At 37.2% G+C, this 22401-nt stretch overlaps 1 protein-coding gene across 2 annotated transcripts in view; it reads left to right on the forward strand.

Moving 5' to 3' along the window:
- Slain2 (SLAIN motif family, member 2) overlaps positions 1-22401 on the forward strand; it is a 60811-nt gene that overhangs the window by 31084 nt on the left and 7326 nt on the right. Inside the window, exons 7-8 of one of the 2 annotated variants that reach the window (XM_013009076.1) lie at positions 8029-8106; positions 19517-19832. In XM_013009076.1, coding sequence (XP_012864530.1) covers positions 8029-8106; positions 19517-19832 — 394 coding nt within the window. The remainder of the gene's footprint in view (positions 1-8028; positions 8107-19516; positions 19833-22401) is intronic. The other variant, XM_013009077.1, reaches the window with a different exon arrangement.

The raw sequence follows: 22401 nt of genomic DNA on the forward strand, positions 1-22401 counted from the left end.
ATATCACTTAGTATTTAAATCTTCTTTTTGAAAATCTCTGCAGCACTGAAGGTATGCTCAACTGATAAGAGTGCCAACCTAGCAAGTATAAGATTCTGAGTTCAAACCTCACTAAAACCAGGAAAAGATCTCTTCTTTAGGAATATGTAAGGCTGCATATGTTGCTCAGTGGTAAAGTGTTTGCCTAGCATATGAAAGGCCCTATATCTGATCCCTACCACCACTAAAAAAATAAAATACACGCACACATATGCGTGCACACACACATACACACACATTTTAGCAAAAGACAGCATTGAATCCAAGTGACTTGTGTAATAAATAACACATTTTTCTTATTTACTGGTTGTGTATGCTATTGTTTATATCATAGGAATTTAGATATCTAAAACTTAATAGATTAGATAACTTCCTTAATTTACGTATCTAATCTTAATCCTCAAAGATTCCATGAAAAAGGTACCATTATCGACATTCTATAAATTAGAAATTTAAACATCAGAATCTGACTTTACCCATGGTTGTGCATATTACATATAATGTAAAGGACAGGTCACTGTCCATACTTTTGTTGATCCAGCCTACAAAGGTCACACACAGACTTGTCCACATATGTTATGTGGTACCAAAGTATAAAAATATCCAGAAGTGTCATTTCTGATTTTTCTAAAATTTGAAATTCTATAGTTTACAACACTGTAGAAAACGTTAACCTAGAGATTTACATATCTCGTTTATTCTGTTGAATATATTTCAAAACAGATTTTCACATCTAATGCAATATTAAATTTAGCATACCAGTCTGGAGAAATTGGTATTGTGAACTGAATATTTAAGAAGGCTGTTGTGATACCCACTATGGTAATTATTAGTAGTGTAGAACATACAAATTTATAAACTTTTTAGAGTGAAATTAAGAACAGAATTGGAACTCTGTCATCTTTGAAATGGTAAGTGGTAGGTTTTGTGCTATAAGCCTTCATAGTAAGCTAATTTGATATAGAATGTCATATATCTGGGAGGTTTTTTTCCCCTTATATATTTAACAAGTACAATAGTAAATGAAATGTCAGCCATCAAAATGATAGAGTAATAAAACTCATGTATTTTATAAGCTATGCTTTTATAGCATCTGCACATAATCCAAAACATTTGTGCTTGGCTTTCAATGCTGCGGATTTATAGTTGGTTTTAATTATTATGATTTGAATTTTGAAAACAAATTGACATGAGCTAGGCACTGGTGGCTCAACACCTGTAATCCCAGCTATTCAGGAGCCTGGGATCTGAGCACCTCAGTGCAAAGCCAATCCAGGCAGGCAAGCCCATGAGATTCTTATCTCCAATTAGCCACCAAAAGCCAGAAGTAGAGCTGTGGCTCAGGTGGTAGAATACTAGCATTAAGCATAAAAGCTCAGGAATATGTTCAGGCCTTGAGTTCAAGCCCCAGGACTGGAACAAATAAAACAAAAATCTTTACATGATAAATCTTAAAACATCACCCCAATAGAGCTATTGTCAGTACCAATTCTGATTCAAGGTTGTTCTTCGTGGGAAGAATATGCCCTGTACTTGAACTGTTACAGTATCACAACAATGATAAATAGCTTTACATAAAAACAGAAGAAAAGAAAGATTGGAAAACTGGTATATATATGTTAGTAGAAAATGTATTGGCTGTATATTAAGCTACATGATAATTACTTGCCTTGTATGGGGATGGAATTGCCTTCAATAACCATCTGCTGTTTTCCTAGAATTTTTTTTATATAGGCAAAGTAATTTCCCTTTTTCTAAGTAGTTAATAATTACTAGGAAAATGGGAGAAAATGGTGTTCCAATTATAACGTACTATTGTATGGAAAAATATATGCAATTTCACAAAAGTGTATTTCTATGTTTGAACAATATATTGGTAGAAGAGTTAAATTATCATTCTTTTTTAGTTGTATATAATTGCTCATATGTATATTTGTAGCTACAATAAAACCAGCTTATAATTTAAAATGTCACATAATGTTTATTTTTGTGTAGAATTAAACTTACCAAAAATATATTTGGAAAATTGATCATCTAGAATATCAACAGGCTTAAGCTTGTGTTTATAAAAATACTTAAATAGTTTTTATGAAAGCCTTTTAATTTATAATTATGTGTGTATAATAGCAAGTTTTATACAATGAATTACAGTTTGTATTTCTTCTGTAAACTTCTGTTGGTAGTGTTATAGATACTCCATTTTACTTTCAAATATTCATTTTTTTCAACTCTTAAGTGGCAAAACTTCAGTTCTTACTTGCTGGTCTGCATGAAGCTAACTTTGCAAGGTTGCTTACTTCTACCTACTGGACCACTTCTTTTGCCTTGTTACTATGCCAGTCGCTGTTTTTATATGCTTATTTGCTGTGGCTGCATTATTGTAGATGCTGACATTTAAATATGAGTATTATAAGAATCCTAGTGTATTTTAAACTTTTATAGTATTATAAATTTTCACCATTTTTATTTGGGAAATGTGAATAACTTAAAAGGTTTAAGAAAACCAGAGCATTATAAAGATCATGGGTACAGGCCATTTTTCTCAGTGTTTAATTAAAGGGAAGAATGTTTGTCAAGGGAGAAAGCTAGTAAAAAAAAAAAAACAGGATTAGCAGAAAATGTAATTTTCTGAAATATATATGAAATACTGGCTCATAAATAAGAAAAGGAAGAGTGCACTCTCAAAGAGAATTTTTAAGTCTACTTGTTTAAAAAAAATATAGCCAAAAATGGGTTAGTATTTTTAAATACTCAAAAATTCTTTCACATTTATTATCATTGAATTTCACAAACATAATTCTTTTACTTTTTATTTTTACAGAAAAAAAGGACAGATCCACATAAATTTTATAAATAATGCAAGGTTATATAACTAGAAAAGTGGAAAAACCAAGACCAAATTATTCCTTCCTTTCAACACCTACTTGAAACTTCTTATTGTTTAGAATACATAATGCTGACATTAATTATAAATGAGGAGGCATCTTGGAAAATACTCTTAGATAGAGTATTGGAGCATGACTTGAAATTAAACTATAAATAACTTGTTAATTACTACAAAAGAATAAAATAACTCAGCAATATCCATTTGCCCATTTTGCCTAATGTAAAAATAGTTTTACAGGGCTGGGAAGGTGGCTCAGTGGTAGAGTGCTTGCCTTGCATGCATGAGGCCCTGGGTTCGATTCCTCAGCACCACATAAACAGAAAAAAAAAGACGGAAGTGGTGCTGTGGCTCAATGTGGTAGAGCTCTAGCCTTGAGCTGAAGAGCTGAGGGACAGCGCCCAGGCCCAGAGTTCAGGCCCCACTACCGACCAAAAAAAAAAAGTTTTACATAGTATACAGAGTATACCTGAGAACAGTGATCTATAGGACCAACATTGTACTCTGGATCTTTCACTGTATCCAGTGCAGTATCCAGAACAGTTGTCTGCTTGAACATAGCCCAGACTATTCTGATACCTACAAGCAAGGAATTCATTTCCTACCAGAACACTGAAAGGTGATCCTTAAACTTTATGTAATTATGAAACTTGAATTGAAATAAATCTAATTATATAATAACCATAGTTCATGGGCTTAGAATGAGTAAAGTGTTTATGGAACATCAGTTTAAGAATAAGTAGTGCAGTGATGTTGTCAGTTATCTAATCACAAGATTTTATAAATACAATGTTGTTATTGGATTGAGGAGGTTGGAGACCTAGAATCTCATTCTTAAAAATGTCTCAGCTGATTTTGAAGCATATTCAAGTTTGAAAGCCACTTATTGAACCTCAGCTGAGGGGTTTATGTTCTGTCCATAATGCAAAAAATATAAATGAGTGAGACAGCCTATGCCTGCCAATAGTAAGAATTAACAGGCTAGAACTTCTGAGAGAAGAGAGATATGTTAGCCCCATGAAGTAGATGTGGGATCCAGAAGATCTCTGCCAGCTCAAGAGGAGCTTGCATGAGTTGCCAAACAAAGAATTACAGAGTATGCAATGAAAATTCTAAAGAATGATAACCTGGTCCTAGTGGTTTCCTACAGCTGAAGTGCAGAGAAGAGGATAGGTGAAGAATAGAATCAGTGACGGGGTCTGAGAAGTGGAGGTAGGAAATAGACTCTTAAGAATTTTTAAGTTTGAGTTTCATCCTATAAGCCTAAGGAGCCCTAGGGAGCTTTTTTTGTTTGTTTTTGGTTTTGGGGGGGCTTGAACTCTGGGCCTGGATGCAGTCCCTGAGCTCTTCAGCCCAAGGCAAGTGCTCTACCACTTGAGCCACAGTGCCACTTTCGGTTTTCTGGTGGTTAATTGCAGATGAGAATCTCATGGACTTTCCTGCCTGGGCTGGCTTTGAACTGTGATCCTCAGATCTTGGCCTTCTGAGCAGCTAGGATTACAGGCTTGAGCCACCAGTGCCCAGCCCTAGGGTGTTTTTAATTGGTTTTATAACAGTATGGAAAATGGACTAAAGTGAAGAGAGAGGAGAAATTACTGAGAAGGCTCTTTACTGCATAATCTGTGCAGGAAATAAAGGTTTGAACAAAGGGGTGAGTCAATAGTAAAATCTAGAGTTTGTTTTTTTTCTTTTCAATAATTAGAAAATGGCTTGGTAACACAGAAGATTGGAGGTGAAGTGGGTGAGCGAAAATCAAAGGATAACTGAGAATTTGTAAGCAACAAGAAATTTAGTGTTCTAGTATTATTATTTTTTACCCTGGTCCTGGGACTTGAACTGTAGGCTTGGGCACTGTGCTGGCACTGAGCTTTTGTGCTCAAGGCTAACATTCTAACACTTGAGCTTCAGCTCTGCTTCTGTTTTGGGGGGAGTTAATTGATGATAGTCTTACAACTTTCCTGCCCAGGCTGGCTTCAAAACCAAGATCCTCAGATGTCAGCCTCCTGAATAGCTAGGATTACAGGTGTGAGTCACTGGCACCCAGTTCTGGTATTCTTTTTTAAAATTTTGGTATACTAAGATTTGAACTCAGGGCATGTGTTTGCTAAATAGGTGCTCTGCTGCTGAGCCATGCCACCAGTTCAGCAGTAAGAGATTTTAAATAAAACATCACAAGATTTTTAGCTAATTAATTTTCATTCACTGAAGTAGCTTGTAATTAGTGTTTAGCACTTAGTAAAGATTGCTTTTAACAGTCTCCCTGTGTTACTAAGCCCAGTAACCTAATGAAATTAAATGAATTAGAATAATAGCGGCAAGAAAAAAAAACCTGCCAACAGTGAAAATATTTTATCAAACTTTGAATTTTAGAACTGTCAGCAAAAAAATTAATAAAATCTCTACTAAAAGGATAATATATTTTCATAGCTAACATTCTATTATTATAGAATGATTTGGGATGTTTCACTTAAACTAGTTCACTTTGTCATTTAGAAAATGTCTGCCTTTCTGAAGAGAAAATGGATCCGATGAGATTAATTTAGATAAAAATTTAGTTCTTAGCCAGCCTCTGGTGGCTCACATCTGTAATCCCAGCTACTCAGGAGGCTGAGATCTGAGGATTACAGTTCAGAACCTTCCCTGGCAGGAAAGTCTGTGAGACTCTTACCTCCTATTGACAACCAGGAAATTGGAAGTAAAACTGTGGCTCAAAGTGGTAGAGCACTATTCTTGAGCAGGAGAGCTCAGGGACAACACCTAGGCCCTGAATTCAAGCCCCATGACTGACCCAAAAAAAAAAAAGGTTTTTGTTTGGCTGACATCACCTGATGATTGATAGTTTATGAAAATCATCATTCAAATCTGTATCAGATAAACTTAGAAGCTGCTACAGAATTGTTTATGTAGTCTCATTCTACAGTGAATTCCTGGTAAAAGTGTGTCCCTTGTCTAGTTTCCATTGTTGTGACTTGACCATGAAATTTGAAAGACAATAGAGTCCATTAAATTTACCATAGCTGTGACTGCAAATAGATTATTGTGGATGGTATTAGATTTTAATAGATTGCTGGTTTGCTTTGCCGTCATATACAGCTGAGTTCTGTTCTTCAGGATACTATTCACGTTGCAATTTCATATTCTTACAGTTGCTTTTTACTTAATCTGGAATACTTTTTCCCAGTTTCTACATCACTCATTAAGTCTCACTCTTTCTTCATCTTTGTGCAAATACCCTCTTAGGGAAAATTTTTCCTGGTCATTTATTTGTAATTGCAACTTAAATCTTCTTGTCCCCGTTTTCTACTTACTTTTCTCCTTGAGATAGCTATCACCGTTGGGAAAGTTGTTTCTTTTGCTACTTCGTTTATATTGTCTGTCTCCCCTTTCTTAAGTTCTAGTTTCATGAGAATATCAACTGTCTATTGAGTTGGCTACTAGCTCCATGTCCCCAAAGCAGTACTGGGAGTGAAGCAGATACTCAGCTCTACGAGTAATTGAATATAGGATGGATGGGTAGATGGATGGATGGTTGGATGAAAACATGTGAATAAATATGTAGGTGAAGGATATTTGATGATAATAGTGCATTTTATGATGTAGGTATAAGGTAACCCATTCATTACAAAGTTTTTTTTTCAATGTGGAGTTTTTGCTAGTCTTCCTATTTGAGTTAAATTGGCATCAGACACTATTTAGCTATAGTAATTTATAGAGTGCTGAGAATCAGAAGTGAAATACATTGTAAATTTATTAGCTGTAAGGTAATAATCATTGCCCAACTTTGATAGAATTCAGCATATTATTCTTTGTTCTCTAATAATTTATCAAATATTACTTTATAACCCCACTACTTATCTGTGTCCTTGCTATACTCTTAGGCAAGAAATCTCTTTGATTTAAAGAAAATGGTATGTTCATCTAGAAGTATAGAACTTTACACCAATGGATATAGGTGACTGCATTGGTAGATGTGGGACTCTATATGTATACCACTATAGATCACAGAAGCCATGGTAACTTGTTTTAGAGTAATTGGAACCATTTTTACTCCAGACTTGGGCTGAATATTAAATGATAGTATGAGAGTTTTAATGTAGTTTCAGAAGATTAGAAATTTGGAAAAAGACAAGAGTTCTTCATTGATCATATTAAAAGGCATATGCTAATTTGAGCACCAGTGGCTTGTGCCTGTAATCCTAACTATTCAAGAGACTGAAATCTGAGGATCTTAGTTTGAAGCCAGTCCTCCAGGCAGAAAAGTCCCTAAGACTCTACTTCCAGTTAACCACCAAAAAGCTGGAAGAGAGGCTGTGGTTTAAATGGTAGAGCACTAACAGAGAAAAAACAAAAAAACTAAGGGACAGCTCCCAGGCCCTGAGTTCAAACCCTAATACCAGTACCGAAAGGAAAAAAAAAAAAAAGGCATATGCCTTTTCTCATTCAGACCCTTCAGCTCACATCAACACTTGTGCATGCGTACATGCACACACATGCACACACACCTCCCTCTCTGCATGTGTATGTACATGATTTAAATATGATATTACTCAAAGATGGAGGTTAAAATTAATTGAATTGTATAACAAGAAAATGTTGACCACAGTAAAGCCATCAGATTATGACTTTCAGAAGACTTTCCTGGTTCTGAGTTTTCTTCTCCTTTTTGAGTATGGGGATTTATTTCATTTTAGGGCATTTCATCTAACAATAACTGCTTTGCCAAAATGCGCTTTTTTGTAGTAAAGGTATTGCATTTATTTTCTATGCTGTGTGCTTGTGTTCATCACTTTTATCTTTATATTTGTATTCTTTGCATCCTGTAGCATGTTTGCTGGTGGTTTGTTTTCTCTTTGATATGTCAGCTGATTGACATATGAGTTTTTTTCATCTACCAAAAAACTAGTTCTAAGTATGCTGTATGCATACCTTGTGTTGCACTGAGCTTCTCTTTAAAATCTCTTTGCTTCTGGGTCTAACATTTTCATCTTATAGTTTCTCTTCCTTGATAAGTTTTAAAGTTTCTATTAAAATATTCAAGTTTACAGAAGCTATAGCCTTTATCTTGTACTTCCAGGCAAATATTACAGTTCTTTATTTTTCAACAGCTTCGCAAAGGCTGAAAAATTTGCCTCGCACTTCCCTCAAAGCCAAACAGTTGCTTCAAACTTCATCTACAAAAAGAGGTAACTACAGCCTCTTACTAAGTTTAAAGTTTCAGCAGATGCTGTAGCTAACCCTTATGCCTCTTGGCATTCTGAGTCAGTGATGTCTACAAGACACATTTCAGTCTCTTTTTTCATAATATAAGGTGAATTAATTCCTTGTTATATGGATAAATCCAGAAGAAACATTTTCTACAGAGGTATGTATTGGATTGCTCTTCTGAAAGGAATAGAGAATTTACCGTTTTTCTAACCACAAATCAGCATTTAACATATTAGTTAATAAGTGCTCTAAAGTAAATCAAACGTTTGGCATTCCATGTGTTGTTTTTTCTTCAGACATTAATTTTTGTTTACTTATATATAACATGAAATAAAAACACTTTGTATTAGAAACTGATTGATGCTAAAGCACTGTTGTGTGGTTGTAAGAATTGAGTGTTAGAGATATAGAAGTTAAACATGACAGCTCTCCAGTATATGATTCTAAGAGTCTGGATGTAAAGTATATAAAAGGAAGCAGAACTGAGAGAAAACAGTGACATTGGTTAAACTGACAGTACTGAGTAGAAGCTTTAGAGAAAATTTGACTGAAGAAATACAAACAATGAGAGATGTGTGAATTTGTAAATACCTGTTGACCAATAACGATATCTTTTGGTACCATAGTTAGGAATAATGAACTTTAAAGATTATATTCTTTGATGGAACAGGAAATTATTTTGAGGGTTTTTATAGCAAAGAGTTGTTCATATTATCAAAAAAGCTTACAAAAGAGTAACTACAATTACAGTGTAGTCATAATATAAACATTGCAGTCAGATTGGTTTAACCAATAATTATAATATAGCTATGTAAGGATGCCCATGAAGTTGAGGTGAGGGACAGTAAAAAAAGTATTGTCTTTTGTCTTTGTTCTTTTTTACTTACCTCCCTCCATCCCTCCCTTCCTCTCTCCCTCCCTCCCTCCCTTTTTTCCTTCCCTCCTTCCTTCCTTATTTTTTCTAGTCCAGTTTGTTTTATTTACATGCTTTCTTTTTTTGGGGGGGATCTGGTCGTGGGGCTTGACCTCTCAGCTCAAGGCTAGCACTCTACCACTTGAGCCACAGTACCACTTCCGGTTTTTTTCTTTTTGCTTATGTGGTGCTGAGGAATCGAACCCAGGGCCTCATGCATGCAAGGCAAGCGCTCTACCACTGAGCCACCTTCCCATACATGCTTTCTTTTTTAACAAAGGTAGAATAAGCAACTTATTTTTTCTAGTCCAGTTTGTTTTATTTACATGCTTTCTTTTTTAACAAAGGTAGAATTCTTTTGTTCATGCATATATAAATCTATACACCACAAAGTGTATTGAAGGAATAAATTCTGGGGTTCTAGTGTATAGAATAGAACTTATAATACAAGAATGTATCATGTGTATTTCAGAATATAAATTAGGTTTTTGAATGGTCTCATTACAAAACATGATAAATGTATGAGGCTATGAGTATACTCACTACTCTTAATTTGATCAACACACCATACATACATGATTTGGACCATCACAATTTACCCTATAAATATAAATAAAGCCTTTTCTTGAATGAAAGAATCATGCCTGTAATACTAGCTACCGGGGAGTCTGAGATCTGAAGGTAATGGTTTGAAGTCAGCCCAGGCAGAAATCTTGTGCATCTTGATCAGTATCTTTTAATTTACCCTTAGAAGTTACATTATTTTTGTGCTTCTGAGCTACCATACTTCTTTCCATGATTAGATGACGTAACAGTCCAGTCTCAGCTATTATGAATTAGAATTCTTGCATATCTAGCTGTCTTAATTTAGTAAAACATTTATGCGTATTTATGTTCTGTTGTTTCATCTCTTATTCACTAATCCAAGTTTTCATATTTTATAGTTGGTGTTGTGGTTTGTAGATTGTCTTTATATACCTTTTCTCTTAAGTTCTAAACCAATTGAGAAGTGGCTACAGGATATAGAATAAGGTGGAATTCAGTAGAATTGAGAAATATCTCTTTGATGTTAGGCCAGAACCCTCTTCACCAAAAGTAGCCACTATTCTGACTTTCTTTTTCTCTTTTCTCTCTTCCGCTCTCCCTCTCCTCTTCTCCTCCTCTCTCTCCCTCCCTCCTTTCTTTCTCTTCTCCCTCCTTACCCCCCCTCTCTTTTTGTTGGTCGTGAGACTTGAACTCTGGGTGTGGGTGAAGTCCCTGAGCTCTTTCACTCAAGGCTAGACTTTACTACTTAGAGCCACAGCTCCACTTCTAGTTTTCTGGTAGTTAATTGGTTATAAGAATCTCACAGAGACTTGGGGACTTTCCTGCTTGAGCTGGCTTTCTTTTTCCTCTGAAGGCTAGCGCTATACTGTTTTGAGCCACAGGTCCACTTCAGGTTCTTAAGTGGTTAATTGGAGATAAGAGTCTCAGGACCTTTCCTGCCCAAGCTGGCTTTGAACTATGATCCTCAGATCTCAGCCTCCTGAGTAGCTAGGATTACAGCCTTGAGCCACTGGCGCCCAGCCTAGTTTCCCTTTTTTTTTTTTTTTTTTACCCCTCTCTTCCCCACTAAGGTAGGTCCTGTTTAGTTCAGCTTGCCTTGAACTTCCCATCCTCCCGCCTTAGCTGCCCAAGTGCTGCAACTACAAGCATGCATGACTGTTCCTGGATTGCACCTTTCAATATATGCCTCAAGTTTCTCTTATTTTAAACTTCTCCATTCCTTTTCTTTGTAGATTTTACCATGTCATTTGTTTTGTACGATTTCTGTGATGCAGTCCCATTTGTCCATTCTTTCCATAACTTCCTGGGCATTCAGTACTATTCAAAAAATTGCCTATACCTATGTGTTCTTTGTATTTTCCTATAGGAGTTTCAAATTTTCATATCTTACATTAAGATCTTTTAATAGGAAAAAATATATCTGTGTTTCTAGATTTGATTTTTTTTAAAGTCTGAGATTTCTATTATTTAAAAATTGATTTTTAGCTGGGCACCAGTGGCTCACTCCTGTAATCTTAGGTACTCAGAAGTCTGAGATCTGAGGATTGTGGTTTGAAGCCAGCCTGGGCAAAGTCCATGAGACTCTTATCTCAATTAAACTACTCAGAAAAAGTTGGAAGTGGCTCTGTGGCTCAAGTAGTAGTGCTGGCTTTGAGTACAAAGAGGCTTAGTGACAGGGCCCAGGCCCAGAGTTCAAGCTACAGGAAAAACAAAAAACTTTTACACAGAATATAGGATGAGAGATAGACATCTAGTTTCAGTCTTCTATATGTTGTTGATAGATAACAAGCTTTTTCCAGCACCATTTGTTAAAGAAGCAGTCTTTTTTCTAGTGTATGTTTTTGGTTCCTTTGTCAAAAATCAGGTCACTGTAACTGTGTAGGTTTATTTGCTGGTCTATTTTGTTCCATTGATCTTAGTGTCTATGTTTGTGTCCGTATCATGTGGGGTCTGTTACGGCTTCATCATACAATTTCTAGTCAGGTATTATGATACCGCTAGCATTATTCCTTGTTTGGGATTAGTTTTACTATTGAGTCCTTTGTTTCCCTGTGAAACTTTGATTTTTCTATTTCTGTTTAGAGTAACTTTGGGATTTTGATGAGGATTTATTTTCATAGCATTATTTCTGCCAGTCCATGAACATGAGACATTTACCTCATCGCGTGACTTTTTTTTTTTGGTTGGTCATGGAGCTTGAACTCTGGGTCTGGGTGCTGTCCTTGAGCCACAGTGCCACTTCCAGTTTACTAGTGGTTTATTGGAGATAAGAGTCTCACGGACTTTCCTGCCCCGACCATCTTTGAACCGTGATTCTCAGATCTGAGCCTCCTTAGTAGCCAGGATTACAGACGTGAGCTACCAGGTACCCGGCTCAAGTGACCTTTTTATATTTCTTTCTTTAGGGTTTTGTGTTTTTCATTGAGAGATCTCTGGCCTCTTTGATAGATTGGAATTGTTTTCTTGTTTACATTCTTAAAGCTATTGATTTTTGCTTATTAATATTGAATCCTTCTAAATTGCTGAAAATGTTTATTAGCTCTAGAAGGTTTTTGGTGAAATCTTTTAGGTCTTTTAAGTATAGACTCATTTCATCTCTGAATAAAGATAATTTTACTTCTTTCTTCCCTATATGACTCCCTTTTATTTCGTTCTCTTGCCTCCTTCTGTTTAAGAACTTTAGTATTTACTAAGAAAGAGTGGGGACAGTGAATGCCTATCTCCTTCCTAACTTTGGAGAAAATTATTTTAGTTTTTCCCTATTGACTCTGAGGTGACTTACAGGTTTGCTCTATATACCTTTATTATGTTGAAGTACATTTCTTCTATTCCTAGTTTCATCAGAGCTTTTATCTCTGGCCACTATTTTACCTATTAGTAATTATGCTCAAGAAAGATATCTCCTGAATTTGGGAGCTGGGGGGACTTGAACTCAGGGCCTGTCTCTATCCCTGAATTTTTGTGCTCAGAGCTAATGCTCTACCACTTGAGCACTCTTCTGTCTTTTTTGGTAGTTAATTGGAAATAAGAGGCTCATGGACTTTCCTGCCAGGCTGGCTTTGAAGCATGATCCTCAGATCTCAGATCCTTGCATAGCTAGGATTACAGGTGTGAGCCATTGGCACCCAGCTCCTGAAAATTTTAAATAATAAAAATCTCGGACTTTATTTATTTATTTATTGTGTTGGTCATGGGGCTTGAACTTTGGGCCTGGACACTGTCCTGAGCTCTTCAACTCAAGGTAAGCACTGTACCACTATGAGCCACAGTACCATTTTCAGTTTTCTGGTGGTTAATTGGAAATAAAAGTCTACGGATTTTCCTGCCCAGGCTGGCTTTGAACCTCAGTCCTCAGATCTCAGCCTCCTGAGTAGCTAGGATTACAGGCATAAGCCACTGGGACCTGGCTAGACTTTTTTTTTTTTTAATCCAAGAGCACAGATGTGTTTTTCGGTATTATATAAAATACACTTAAGATTCAAAGTGAAGGGAGGAGAAGGGAGACCATCTAGGGACCTTGAGATTCAAGGAATGACATGGTAGTAAGTTCCCAGAGGGTTTGTTTTTTTTTTTTTGCTTTACATACTTAGTGCCTTCAAAAATCCATTGGGTGTGGAAGACAAAAAGCTTCTCAAAGTACTAGGGAAGACAATTGCTTTACTCCAACCAAGTAGCCACAGCTGTGGGTGGGCTTAGATTTCAGTAGGCCCAATAGGGAGGTTGGATTTTGCGTGTGAGGCACCCCAACACCTTTCCCCAAGATGTATCAGAGACCACAGTAAAGGGGTGAGACTTCTATCTGCTGGCTTGCAATAAGCATTCAGCTTTTAGTGTCATTAGAGACCTGCACTTCACCTCAGCATCCTGCCCCAGCAGTAGTAAGGTGCTTTTCCACTTCCCCTCAAGTTGGTGTCAGCAGAGCTCTAGCTGAGAATTAGGACCTTCATGATTGCTCACCCTCACCACAGTAGCAGTGGAGACAAATCACGTGGGAAATCAGTAATTGTACCTCTATGTATCAGGCCAGAATGTGTTTAATCTAAGAGGAAACTGCCAAGTTGTTTCTTCAGTGTGGTAATAGTGTTTTACATTCCTACCAACAAAGTATGGAGAATCCAGATGCTTAGCAATATTTGTAATTGTTTCTGATTTTAATTATTTCCAATAGATGAGTGTGAGCAGTGTCTTATATGTTTTGTGCTGCTATAAAGAGAACACCTGAGTAAGACAGAAATGTATCCCTTAGTTCTGAAGTCTGGTAAGTCTTAATTGAGGAGCTGCCATCTGAATGGACCTTCTAACTGCCTGGTGACATGTTGGAAGACTGGAGAGCAAATAAGGAACTTATTGTTTTCACTTGAAAGAAGCTCCAGAGAGAGAGAACTTGCTTCCATATGCCTTTTATGTAGCACCAATTCATTCATGAGGGAAGAGTTTTCATGAGCTAACATCTCCTAAAAAATACTGCACTGGGAATTGTTTCCAACACATGACTTTGGGGATGCATGCAGACTGTAGTAGGTAGCTTACTCTGAGGATTTATTTTCACATTGTTAGTAATGGTGAATATCTTTTCATTTTATTCCCAAACATCCATATGTTTTCCCTTATGAAGTAGCAGCTGAAATCTTTTGTTCTTTTTCTTTTTTCTTTTTGGCAATTATGGGGCTTGAACTCAGGGCTGGGGTGCTGTCCCTGATTTTTTTTTCCCTCAAAGCTAGTGCTTTACAACTTTGAACCACAGCTCCACATTCAGTGTTCTGGTGGTTAATTGGAGATAAGAGCCTTTCCTGCCCAAGCTAGCTTTGAACCATGATCCTCATATCTTCGCTTGCTGAATAGCTAGGATTACAGGCTTGGGCCACCAGTACCTAGCTATTCTGCTAATTTTGTGTTCAATTTTATTCACTTATAAGAATTCTGTGTCTTCTAAATTAGAGTTTTACCAAGTACATATTTTCAAGTATTTACTCCAAGTTTATTATTTGCTTTCGCATTTTCTTAGTGACTACTTGTTGATATGAATATTTTACTTTAAGGTATTTCTAGTTTGTTTAGAGTTTTTAAAAATAGTGCATATTAAATTTTGGGTTTTCTGCATTTGTTAGTATGATCATGTGGTTTTCTTTTAGTCTATTAATGTGTGAACTTAAACTGATTTTTTTCAGACATTTATTTAACCTTATAACTCTACTTGAGTATGATAGAGCCTTTTGTGTATTATATTTTTATTATTACTAAGTAGTGTTACAAAGAGGTTATAATTTCATAAGTCAAATTATGGTTACAATGCTGGATTAAATTTTTCTAACATTTATTAAGGGTTTTTTTATATACATGTTCTTTTATTTATTTGGCTTTATCAGGGTAATGCTGATCTTATTCAATGACTTCTTCCTTTATAGTCTTGTGTATAGTGTTGAAATTTCTTCTTCAACTCTGTAAGAAAAAAGAACTATTTGAGTTTAGAATGTTATGTGGAAGAAAATTTTGAATTGCAAATTATGTGACTTTTATTAGAAAACCTGAATGGCTTTTTTGTTGTTATTATAAAGGTGATGTACAGAAGGGTTACAGTTACATAAGTCAGGTAATGACTATATTTCTTTTTGGACAGTGTCCTCCCTTCCTTCATTCTCTCCCATCCCTACCCACAAGTTGTATAGTTCCTTTTCAACATAGTGTCTCTAGTGAGTACCACTACTTCATATGTTCACCCTTTGTCCATTTCTGTACCTCCTCTTACCCTCCCAAAGACAGATAAATGAACAAGACAAAAAAGAAAAGAAAAACAGCAATGAAGAAAAAACCTCTTATTTCCATTTCCTGGAGTTCATTTCAATAAATATTATGACATGATGAAATGCACATAGGCATTGCACCTTTACGTTGAATGGCATTTTTGATTCAGCCTTTCATTATCTTCATGGAAGGTGAACTTAGGTTGACTGATATAAAGTCTCTTATTTTTTTGAATGAACTATCAAAAGAGCACTCATTCTTTTCAATATTGGTGTTTGTGCCATCCTTTCTTATTTTTATTGATATTTTCAGAACTATTTTGGTCTTCCAGTTTTATATTTGTTTAGTTTTTACATATTGGGTTGATCTTTGCTCTTATTTTTATAATTTAATTTTTATTTAATTATTATAAAGATGACATACAGAGGGGTTACATTTGAGTTTAGAATGGTTGCATAAGTCAGGTAATGAACACATTTCTTGTTTTTTTGTTGTTGTTTTTTTTGGGGGAGGAGGGGGGGTCGTGGGGCCTGAACTCGGCCTGGGCACTGTCCCTCAGCTCTTCAGCTCAAGGCTAGTGCTCTACCACTTGAGCCACAGCGTCATTTCCAGCTTTTTGCTTATGTGGTGCTGAGGAATCTAACTCAGGGCCTCATGCATGCAAGGCAAGCACTCTACCACTGAGCCACCTTCCCAGCCTTTATAAAGCTAGTGCTCTACCACTTGAGCCACAGTGCCACTTTCGGCTTTTTTTTTTCTTTTTGCTTATCTGGTGCTGAGGAATGGAACCCAGGGCCTCAGGCATGCAAGGCAAGCGCTCTCCCACTGAGCCATCTTCCCAGCCCATGAACACATTTCTTTATAGACAATGTCATCTCCTCCCTCGCGCTCTCCCAGTTTTTCCCTCCCATCTCTAGCTTAACGTGGAAGATCACCTCATTGATACTATGCTTCTTTTCTAATGTTAAGAGTTTTAAATTTTGCCCAAGCACTGCTGTTGATTCATCCCTTAAGTTACAATATTTTCATTTTCAATCAGTTCAAGAATATTTTCTAGTTCCCTAATGATATCATTAACCCATGTATTATAAAGATTATTTTTGCAATTCCAAAGTATTTAGCAACTTTTCCAGGTACCTCATTTATTTTTACCTCTACAAATTATTGATTGTATTATGACCAGAAAATGTACTTTATATGAAGTACTCCTTCCAAATTTTAGTATTATATATTTAGAATTGTATATGTCACATATTTATATGTGGAATGCTACTCTCTAAATATGCCATTTACAGTGCAAAAGACTTATAACAATACTTCTCTTCTGCACCATTCTCTGAGCTATTTGTTTTTTGCAGTGCTAGGTATTGAATTCAGGGCCTTTCACTTGCAAGGCAAGAGCTCAACACTTATCCACGTTCCTAGCCCTTTTCACTTTTAGCTTATTTTTCAAGTAAGGTGCATTTGCAACCTTGGACTGATTCTCCTACTTCTGCCTCCCAAGGATTTGGGCTTCCAGATGTGCACCACCATCTCCAGCTTGTGTGTGTGTATGTGTGTGTATTGCTTGTCAGTCCTAGGGGTTGAACTCAGGGCCTAGGTGCTGTCCTTGACCTTTTTTCACTCAAAACTATCACTACCACTTGAGCCACATAATCCCACTTCCATCTTTTTGGTAGTTCGTTGGAGATAAGAGCCTCAGACTTTTATGACCCAGGTGGCTTCAAACCATGATGGTCAGGTCTCAGCCTCCTATGTAACTAGGATTACAGATCACTCATACCCAGCTTACTTACATTTTAAATAGGTAATCTCATGGCACAATTTAAAAGTGAAATTTGGGACTAGGAGTGTAATTCTAGAGCACTCACCTAGAGGGCACTGGGCTGATCTCCAAAACTGCCCAGCCCTCCTTCCTCCCTAAACATTGATTATTTAAAAATCTTTTGTGTTTCCTGACAGGAACATCACAATTCCTGGCAGTGATCATTTATGCAGGTCAGCTTAGCACCTAGTATTATTTTCCTTCTCTCTAAGTATTTCTAATAGAGAGTGAAGAATTTTGAAATATATTTTTAAAGAGGATGAATGCATTAAACCCAGATTATTTTCAACTGAAAATTGTGGGAGATGGCTAATATTTACTTTAGTGACAGTACATTTTTTCAGATTTTTTTGCTTGCTTCCCTGCTGTTTCAAGAGTTTTTATATTTTGTTTAGAAAGGTAATTTTTTTGAACATAGAATTCTAGATTGGCAGGCTTTTAAAACTTTAGTGATGGAGCTGGGAAGGTGGCTCAGTGGAAAGCGCTTGCCTTGCATGCATGAGGCCCTGGGTTTGATTCCTTAGCACCACATAAGCAGAAAAAAGAAGCCGGAGGTGATGCTGTGGCTCAAGTGGTAGAGCGCTAGCCTTGAGCTGAAGAGCTGAGGGACAGTGCCCAGGCCCAGAGTTCAGACCCATGACCGACAAATAAATAAATAAAACTTTAGTGATATTCTTTTGTTATCTTCATTTCTATTGAGAAGTCTAATATTCCATCGTTGTTCCTGTTTTCCTTTTTTTTTTTTTTAAGGAAGTCCTTAAGTTTTTTTTTTGTTTTGGGTCCGGCCGTGGGGCCTGAACTCTGGGCCTGGGCGCTGTCCCTCAGCTCTTCAGCTCAAGGCTAGCGCTCTACCACTTGAGCCACAGTGCCACTTCCAGCTTTTTTTCTTTTTGCTTATGTGGTGCTGGGGAATCAAACCCAGGGCCTCATGCATGCAAGGCAAGCGCTCTACCACTGAGCCACCTTCCCAGCTCCATTCTTAAGATTTTTTAATCTTATTGTTTACTCCCAGAAGTTTGATCATGATGTAGTTTTTACTGCTTTGATACCTTCCTTGCTTTGAGGATTTTTTTACTGTATAAAAACATGTGTAAGATATCTGAGAGAATGATTTAAAGGAGGAAATACTAATTTGGGTTCATGGCTCAGAAGTTATAGCCCATCATGATGAGGAGGACATAGCAGAGCAGCTCACATCATGGCAGGAAGAGAGGGAAAATGCCTAGCTAGTGGCTTTCTCCGCCCATTCCCCTTTATTCCATCTGGGCACCTCCCCTCATGAGACAGTGCCACCCACATTCACTGATTTTTTCACCCTTATTTAATCCTTTCTGACACACCTAAAAAATGTGCTTTGTGTATCTCCTAGGCACTTCTCAAGTTGAGAGTTAAGATTTGCCATCACACATGATTCTCTCTCGCTACTGTGATAGGCCTTACTGTGACTTTTGTCCTAGATGCGACGTGAGGAAGATGAAATTGTGTAGAGTTAACTCATTTCTATGGCCTAGGTTTTCCCTCCTCAACCATAAAAAATTGAATAAGATCCATTTTTTTCCTCTCCCTTGTTCTGTCCCTACTCCTCCTTTCCCCTCCTGTCTTGAGTCCCTGCTCTAATATCAACTAAAATGTTGATATTATTTGCAGTGTTATCATCCATGTGTATCTGAATGTCCTTTCAGGAGTGACATGTCCAAACATGATTAAACAGAGAATTTTATTTCATGTCTGAGTATTTTAATATAAAAATCTTTTAGTAGAATTGACATTCTTAAAAAATTAGCATCTTCTATCACTTCAAAGACCTTTCTATGTGCCCCTTGATTTATAACTTTCTTATTTTGTGATGTGTACAGTAATCAGACCAGAATTTTTTTAATAATATTGTGAATTTCTAAATTTTGGTTACCCTGTGATATAAGACTTAGGACATACAGCCACCATATACTTATATGTGTTTTCATGAATGTTTCTTTGGGAAGAGAAATGGGTTTCAAATTCTAAATAGCAGCCTATAGTCAACCTTTGTAATGTTTTTATGTGGCCCAAGTTAGTTACTATAGTGAGGCAGAATCCTATAATGCATTTTCTTTTCTGACGTAGTAGGTTACAATCTGACCTAGTTAGAACTTTCAAGGACAGTTGTAAGTTCTGAGGAAAGGCTTATTTATTTAGAATTTACCAATTACCTTTTTTCACCTCTAATGAGCCCAGGAATATCCTTTATCGCTTACATTTGTATAAGTAAAGTGTTGAGCATACAGATGTACTAGTTCCCAGTCATCAAATGTAGACTAAAATAGTGATTTCACTTATATTCAGATTCCACTGAAGACATTGGTTTTTCTTTGCCATTCCACAGTACCTTCTCCAGGCAAATTCCGCTCTCCTGCAGCACCATCTCCTTTGGCTCTTCGACAACCAGTGAAAGCATTTAGTAACCATGGCTCTGGTTCTCCTGGTAGTCAAGAAACAACACAGTTCACACAAACCACCTCCTCACCCGGGCCTCCCGTGGTTCAGAACACAGTCCCAGCAAACCCCAGCAATATCAACAGTACTACTCTAACCAGACCTGCAGGGACAACCGCAATGAGAAGCGGCTTGCCCAGACCCAGCGCCCCTTCTGCTGGGGGTATACCAGTGCCTCGCAGCAAGCTTGCACAGCCTGTTCGCAGGTAAGTGGCAAACGCTCTGTCTCAGCATTCTTGCGTGTCAGCTCTGCATTTGATAATGAGCATAGAGAACCATAATGGATTTCCACTAGAGTATTAATACAATTTGAATAAAACATTACTTCCTTATTTCGAAGAAATCCTCATTTCAGACATTAGACCATTTTGGTTCAGATATTTAAATTCATCCAGATGACTGGTGTGATTAACCATCTTATAGGACATGTAGAAAAAACTGTTAGAACCACTCAATTTAGTTGTGATATGTTTATTTTGAGTACAGTGATAGTCAAAGATAATAATGTGTCAAAATCTAGAATCATATTTAAGATGTAACTTCTAGCTACCAAGTTTGAGTGGAATCTAGAAGCGTGGTTTTCAAACCCTGATACAAGGGGCTGGGAAGGTGGCTCAGTGGTAGAGTGCTTCCCTTGCATGCCTGAGGCCCTGGGTTCGATTCCTCAGCACCACATAAGCAAAAAGAAAAAAGCTGGAAGTGGTGCTGTGGCTTAAGTGGTAGAGCGCTATCCTTGAACTGAAGAGCTGAGGGACAGTGCCCAGGCCCAGAGTTCAGACCCCACGACCAGACCCAAAAAAAAAAAAATCAAACTCTGATACAAGTCAGAATTATCCGTGAAATTGTGTGTGTGTGTGCGTGTGCGTGTGTGTGTGTGTGTGTGTGTCAGAGAGGCAGACAGAGACAGACTTTTTGTTGTTTAATATCAGTTGAGGTGATTCTGATCCAAGCTAGGTTGTTAACCATGTTTGTGCAGTCTTTATATGCTTTTTAGGAAATACTGTTTTGGGGGTTTTTTTTGGGTCCCGTCGTGGGGCCTGAACTCTGGGCCTGAATGCTGTCCCTTAGCTCTTCAGCTCAAAGCTAACGCTCTACCACTTGAGCCACAGTGCCACTTTCGGCTTTTTTTTTTCTTTTTGCTTATCTGGTGCTGAGGAATGGAACCCAGGGCCTCAGGCATGCAAGGCAAGCGCTCTCCCACTGAGCCATCTTCCCAGCCCATGAACACATTTCTTTATAGACAATGTCATCTCCTCCCTCGCGCTCTCCCAGTTTTTCCCTCCCATCTCTAGCTTAACGTGGAAGATCACCTCATTGATACTATGCTTCTTTTCTAATGTTAAGAGTTTTAAATTTTGCCCAAGCACTGCTGTTGATTCATCCCTTAAGTTACAATATTTTCATTTTCAATCAGTTCAAGAATATTTTCTAGTTCCCTAATGATATCATTAACCCATGTATTATAAAGATTATTTTTGCAATTCCAAAGTATTTAGCAACTTTTCCAGGTACCTCATTTATTTTTACCTCTACAAATTATTGATTGTATTATGACCAGAAAATGTACTTTATATGAAGTACTCCTTCCAAATTTTAGTATTATATATTTAGAATTGTATATGTCACATATTTATATGTGGAATGCTACTCTCTAAATATGCCATTTACAGTGCAAAAGACTTATAACAATACTTCTCTTCTGCACCATTCTCTGAGCTATTTGTTTTTTGCAGTGCTAGGTATTGAATTCAGGGCCTTTCACTTGCAAGGCAAGAGCTCAACACTTATCCACGTTCCTAGCCCTTTTCACTTTTAGCTTATTTTTCAAGTAAGGTGCATTTGCAACCTTGGACTGATTCTCCTACTTCTGCCTCCCAAGGATTTGGGCTTCCAGATGTGCACCACCATCTCCAGCTTGTGTGTGTGTATGTGTGTGTATTGCTTGTCAGTCCTAGGGGTTGAACTCAGGGCCTAGGTGCTGTCCTTGACCTTTTTTCACTCAAAACTATCACTACCACTTGAGCCACATAATCCCACTTCCATCTTTTTGGTAGTTCGTTGGAGATAAGAGCCTCAGACTTTTATGACCCAGGTGGCTTCAAACCATGATGGTCAGGTCTCAGCCTCCTATGTAACTAGGATTACAGATCACTCATACCCAGCTTACTTACATTTTAAATAGGTAATCTCATGGCACAATTTAAAAGTGAAATTTGGGACTAGGAGTGTAATTCTAGAGCACTCACCTAGAGGGCACTGGGCTGATCTCCAAAACTGCCCAGCCCTCCTTCCTCCCTAAACATTGATTATTTAAAAATCTTTTGTGTTTCCTGACAGGAACATCACAATTCCTGGCAGTGATCATTTATGCAGGTCAGCTTAGCACCTAGTATTATTTTCCTTCTCTCTAAGTATTTCTAATAGAGAGTGAAGAATTTTGAAATATATTTTTAAAGAGGATGAATGCATTAAACCCAGATTATTTTCAACTGAAAATTGTGGGAGATGGCTAATATTTACTTTAGTGACAGTACATTTTTTCAGATTTTTTTGCTTGCTTCCCTGCTGTTTCAAGAGTTTTTATATTTTGTTTAGAAAGGTAATTTTTTTGAACATAGAATTCTAGATTGGCAGGCTTTTAAAACTTTAGTGATGGAGCTGGGAAGGTGGCTCAGTGGAAAGCGCTTGCCTTGCATGCATGAGGCCCTGGGTTTGATTCCTTAGCACCACATAAGCAGAAAAAAGAAGCCGGAGGTGATGCTGTGGCTCAAGTGG

This window comes from Dipodomys ordii, unplaced genomic scaffold (genome assembly GCF_000151885.1).
Source record: "Dipodomys ordii isolate 6190 unplaced genomic scaffold, Dord_2.0 Scaffold8, whole genome shotgun sequence".
Taxonomy (NCBI): domain Eukaryota; kingdom Metazoa; phylum Chordata; class Mammalia; order Rodentia; family Heteromyidae; genus Dipodomys; species Dipodomys ordii.